This window comes from Sprattus sprattus (genome assembly GCF_963457725.1).
Source record: "Sprattus sprattus genome assembly, chromosome: 11".
Taxonomy (NCBI): Eukaryota; Metazoa; Chordata; class Actinopteri; order Clupeiformes; family Clupeidae; genus Sprattus; species Sprattus sprattus.
Genome location: NC_137909.1, coordinates 11223320 through 11228844, shown reverse-complemented (window position 1 = coordinate 11228844; position 5525 = coordinate 11223320). Strand labels below are relative to the sequence as shown.

The 5525-nt window shown below is 46.1% G+C and overlaps 1 protein-coding gene across 1 annotated transcript in view; it reads left to right on the top strand.

Moving 5' to 3' along the window:
• Nucleotides 1-4276, top strand: part of ggt5b (gamma-glutamyltransferase 5b) — a gene marked incomplete at both ends in the record, with an annotated part of 17675 nt that extends 13399 nt beyond the window's left edge. The window contains 7 exons of the mRNA XM_080847669.1: nucleotides 56-202; nucleotides 385-515; nucleotides 1895-2076; nucleotides 2602-2693; nucleotides 3237-3343; nucleotides 3804-3914; nucleotides 4130-4276. Of these exons, the coding sequence (XP_080703795.1) occupies nucleotides 56-202; nucleotides 385-515; nucleotides 1895-2076; nucleotides 2602-2693; nucleotides 3237-3343; nucleotides 3804-3914; nucleotides 4130-4276 (917 nt within the window). The remainder of the gene's footprint in view (nucleotides 1-55; nucleotides 203-384; nucleotides 516-1894; nucleotides 2077-2601; nucleotides 2694-3236; nucleotides 3344-3803; nucleotides 3915-4129) is intronic.
• Nucleotides 4277-5525: the final 1249 nt, after the last annotated feature.

The window sequence follows — 5525 nt, the reverse complement described above, 5'->3', positions numbered from 1 at the left end:
CCACTTTGTGTGTGTGTTTGTGTGTGTGTTCATATGTGGGTGTGTGTTTGTGCAGGGGGCTCATTGACTCTGGAGGATCTAAAGTCTTTCCAAGTGAGAGAGAGTGAGGCCTGGGCCGTCCCAATGGGAGAGTATACCATGCACGTCCCCCCACCACCAGCAGGAGGAGCCATACTCAGCTTTATCCTCAACATCATGCGAGGTCGGCCAACCTGTTGTTTCTCACTCTCAGTGCTTGATTTAAGCAGCAGTGTTTATACATCCTAAACGCCTGCAACATGATAACATTATGCTACTCTTCTCAACATCTGTTTGTTTGTTTTGTTTTGAACTGACTCTTAACTGAACTGAGTTTTGATTGTTTCTTATTTTGTTCTCATGCAGGCTTCCACCTCTCGCCGGACTCTTTGAGCGGGGAGGAGAAAATCCACACATTCCAGCGTTTCATTGAGGCCTTCAAGTTTGGTAATGGACAGAAGAAGAATATCAGAGACCCCCAGTTCAGCAGTGTTAAGGTGAGGATGGCGTGTGTGGTCTGTATTTCTCTACAGATGTTTACATCACATTTATCCAGATGCTTTCATCCAAAGCGACTCACAGTACAGTGCATATTCATCAGGAATATATACATTTATAAACATATACATTTATACGTTTTCATCAGGAAATGTGTTCCCTGGGTGTAAACCCCATGCTCTTGGTTAAAGCAATCCCAACTTAACACCTTGTCCTACTAGTCGCTCTTCCAGTAGAACCCTTAATGTTTCACTGGTCCTGATACTAATATAGACTCCATACATCCACGCACTTTAGAAACTAAAGTTGTAGCGATTGGAGAGAGCAGTTGCCCCATCCGGTCTCAAACCTGGGTCTATAGGGTTATAACCGTGCGCTCGGACCATAGCGGTAGGCTTGTTTGTAAGGCAGTCAGAGCACATACTCAACTGTAGTGATGGCAGTCAGAGCACATACCCAACTGTATGTGATGGCACCCCATCACAAAAGTCAGGTCAACCATGTCTACAGTAATACTGCTCTGGGATAGGAAAACATTTTAAAAATAGCTCAAGATGAAAAGGTCAATTGTGAAGACGTGTTTATTGAAAGACTTAGAGGATGAGCTCACTGTACCACAATATGTTACATCTGTTGTTAAAGGCCTCCAGGTATTAAATCAAGTTTAATATAGTTTTAGGCCAAGTTAACCAAGCCAAGTCCTTTTTTCCAAAGTTCCAGGGTTTATTTATAATGAAGAGGAAATCCTGATAGTTGTCTTCAGCCAAGAGTGGAAGCAGCTGAGATGAAATCCATGACTGGTTCATCAGTAAGAACATAGGTCTCAGCCTGGATAGGGTGCGAGTGGGGAGGTGGGTAGGTTGTGAGTAAGGTGGGTAGGGTGTGAGTGATGAAGGTAGGGGGTGGGAGAGGAGGGTGAGGTGCGAGTGAAGTGTGTAGGGTATGAGTGCTAAGGGTAGGTGTGATTGAGGAAGTTAGGATGTGAGTGAGCAGGGTACGATGGGAGTGAAGTGTGTTGGGTATGACCGAGGTAGATAGGGTGTGAGTGTGAGGGTAGGGTATGAGTGAGGAAGGTAGGGTGAGAGAGAGAAAGTCTGGGTGAGAGTAAGGAGGGTAGGATGTGAGTAAAGTGTGTTGGGTACAAGCGAGGTGGGTAGGGTGGGAGGGAGAGGGTAGGGTGTGAGTGAGGGACGTAGGGTGTGAGTGAGAGCATGGGGTGTGAGGGAGGGAGGTAGGTAAATTGAGAAGGGTAGGGTGTGAGTGAGGAGGGTAGGGTAGTATTTTAAAGCTTTTCTCAACACAATCCCATGTGAGCTTGAAGCTGTAAAAATAGGGTCATTGTTATAATTCTGTAACTATGAACATGTCTGTATTCCAGGTGCCTTATTTGATCAGAGAGGACTTTGCTGCCAAGGTCAGAGGTTTGATCAGGAACGACATCACCCACAATGCATCTTACTATAACGTGACGCCGTCACAGGACCGGCTGGGGACCACTCACGTGTCAGTCATCGCAGAGGATGGCACCGCTGTTTCTGTCACCAGCACCATCAACCAAATGTAACCACAGGAACAGTGCCACTCCATTAATCCACACACACACACACACACACACACACACACACACACACACACACACACGCGCGCGTGAGCGTAGGCGTACACAAACACATGCCTGTGTATGTATGTTTGTATTAGTGCTGTACATTGGATGCCCCGGGATATTTTAACCAAGACATATGAAGTAACAGAAATAATAACAGAATCCAGGGATTATTATTTTTTTAAAGTTTTTATTTTGTATGAATGATTGGCAGTATTTGCATGCTCACTGATGAATAATGACTATGTTCTGATAAAGTGTAAACATTTTCATCAGGTGGTCAGCAGTACACCAACTTATTTTGTAAACAGTCCTATAGGGCTCTTATTTTAGTTACTTATGTTACATAGTCTAATGAGTTGACCCTGATATTGATTTCGTCCTGATGGCTAGTACCGCATTCCGTCCTGATGACTTCTGCGGTATTATGCTCATGATATGAGGCTATAACAAGTGTCTTCTCCTGGTCCCTCTTTTTGCAGGTTTGGGTCCTTGGTCTACTCCAAGAAGACAGGCATCTTCCTGAACAACGAGCTGGGAGACTTCTGTGGGAGAGCCGAGAGCATCACTGCAGGTGAGACACTCCACTGCCCAGCTTATTCCCACTCTATGCCAGTCTCCACTGCCAGGCTAATGCCCACTCTATGCCCACTCTCCAACAGTCTCCACTGCCCAGCTAATGCCCACTAAGTGTGTTTTCATGGTTTGGGCAGGTAAGCTGCTGTTAGATAAATTAATATAAAGATGTTAATATTAATGAGACAGAGACCAGCAATCAGAATTATACCAGCGCTTCATCTTTTGCAAAAGAGGGAGAGTGTCACAACCAAATATCATGAACAAACTCCAAAGGTGAGCTGGGCGCAGCCAGCCTTTATGTGAGTAGACACGGAGTGTAATTCTGTCCCAGGATGTTGATATATCTGTTTCATATCACTACAGAAGTGCTCTCAAACATGTCCTTGAAAGAAAGAACAGTTTGTTTGACTATCAGTAAAAACAGATGGTATGCCTCAGTAAAACAGGATAAGCATTCAGATTAAAAATAGAATAACAATGTATTGCATTTCTCCATCAGCTGCTTGGTGTGTTTCCATGTTGTGTGCTATGCTTTCAGGTGAGCAGCCACCGTCTTCCATGGCTCCGGTGATCCTGCACTCCGAGAAGAAGACCCTGGTGATCGGTGGATCAGGGGGCAGCCTCATTACCTCTGCCTTGGCCCTGGTAAGCGTCCCCTACAGCACAAACTGCAGCTGTAACACACAAAACCACACACACACACACACACACACACACACACACACACACACACACACACACACAAACACACACACACACACGCTCTCTCTCTCTTTGTCTATCAGTGTAAACCATCCATGTCAGATTGATCATAACCATGGCCATTATAATTTCTCACTCAGTTATCTCTCACTGTATGTCGCTGCCTCCTCTTCTTGTGCTGCCTCACTTTCTCTCTCTCTCTCTTACACACACACACACACACACAGACATTCTCTCTTTTCATTCCATCTCTGTCATTCAACATATCTTTTGCTGTCTTGCTTTCTCTATCTCTCTCTCACCCCTCTCTCTTCCTCATCTCTCTCCTCTCACTCAATTCATCCTCCCTCTCTTTCTCTCTCTCTCTCTCTCCATCTCTCTTATTTATCCATGTTGTTGTCAGTCCATAGCAAACCACCTGTGGCTGGGGATGAGTCTTCAGGATGCGATTGCGTCTCCCATCGTTTTTGTGCTTGGCAATAATGATGTCGACTTTGAGAACGGATTTGATAAGGTACACATTTCCTTTTTTTCAAAATAACTTGTGCGCCATTAGGCTACGTGCTGTCTAACCACTGCTGAATAAGCCCTTACCAGCTGATGACTGCCTTGTTATTGCGGCTGTCTTTGATTGTAATAGTTCTGTGGGAGCAGCAAACTAAGCCATCATGTCAGAAATGATTGCGAGTGAGGGGGCAATCAGGCACTCAATGTGTGTGTCCCTGTTAGGCAGTGAAGGAGGCCTTGCTGAGTTTGGGGCATAAGAAGGGGAACTGGCCCTTCTTCCTGAACGTGGTGAACGCCGTCTCGAAGGAGAGAGGCAGCATCCAGGCTGTGTCTGATGCCAGGAAGGGGGGGAAAGTGTCCGGCTACTAACCAGTGACAGGCCAGTGGCTTCATCCTGACCAGACCAGAACCCTTGACGGACCAGTGGAAGACCAGCACCCCCTACTTAGCTGTGGCTGATGGCAGTCTCCTTACACTCTACAACCCCATGACCAGTGGGATCTCTAAGCACTGTCAGCAAATAGGGGCTCTCCAGTCAGTCAGCACTCAACCTTATTCTCCCCAACCCAACATACACACACACACACATTCACAAACCACATGTGCGTGGCCACACACTCACATACACACACATATTGCCAACCACTTTTAGAAGCTATTTTGACCCCGAATCTGCCATCCCATACCCCACACACCATCCCATACAGATCGGAGCCATATCTGAGCTTGATGTGTTCCAGAGTTGTCTGCTCTCTAACCCTCAATCACCCCCCCCCCCACCCTCCATCCCCCACTCACTGCCACTCTTCCTCCTTTCCTGTCCTCCAGACTTAAGGCCAAAATATACTTCTACGACTCTGTTACTGCATGGTCACGCAGTTGCTTCCACGGACGTCGGTTGTTGGGTGCGCAAAGCAATACAAAAAAAAGATCTGCAGATGGTCGTATTTGTACCTAAAAGTTGTACCTAAAAAGTTTTTTGCTTAGAGGTGTCTGAGCCAGCTATCTAATGTTAACATTATTACTACCCACAAGGTAAACAGCGATGTATTGACATATTGACAGAGAAGGATAGTTACAAAATTTGGGAGGTGCCTTCAGGCCACAGAGAGGTTATCGGAGAGGGTTTGCAAAGACGGAGAGGGCTATCCGTGTCTCTGTAAACGGACGACCATAAATTTGCCTTTACCTGCTCTCTGGGCTCTCTGCTAACACCCTCCATCACCCCACCCCCACACCCCACTCACTGCCTCTCTTCCTCTTTCCTGTCCTCCAGAGTTAGCAGAACACACATATCCATTCATACATACATACACCTTACAGATACTGTGAACCATATTCACTCCATATAGAGGTCATTGGTGGAATGGGGAGTGATTTGAGTCCATCCTTTGAAGAACATTTTGCCTTTATACATACACACACGTGTGTGTGTGTATGTGTGTGTGTGTGTGTGTGTGTGCGCGTGCGCGTGTGTGTGTGGGTATATGTGTGTGTGTGTGTGTGTGTGTGTGTGTGTGTGTGTGTGTGTGTGTGTGTGTGTGTGTCTGTGTGTGTGTGTGTGTGTGTATACGTCTAACACATGCTTCTGCCTATAGTTCAGAAGTAGTTGTGCCTA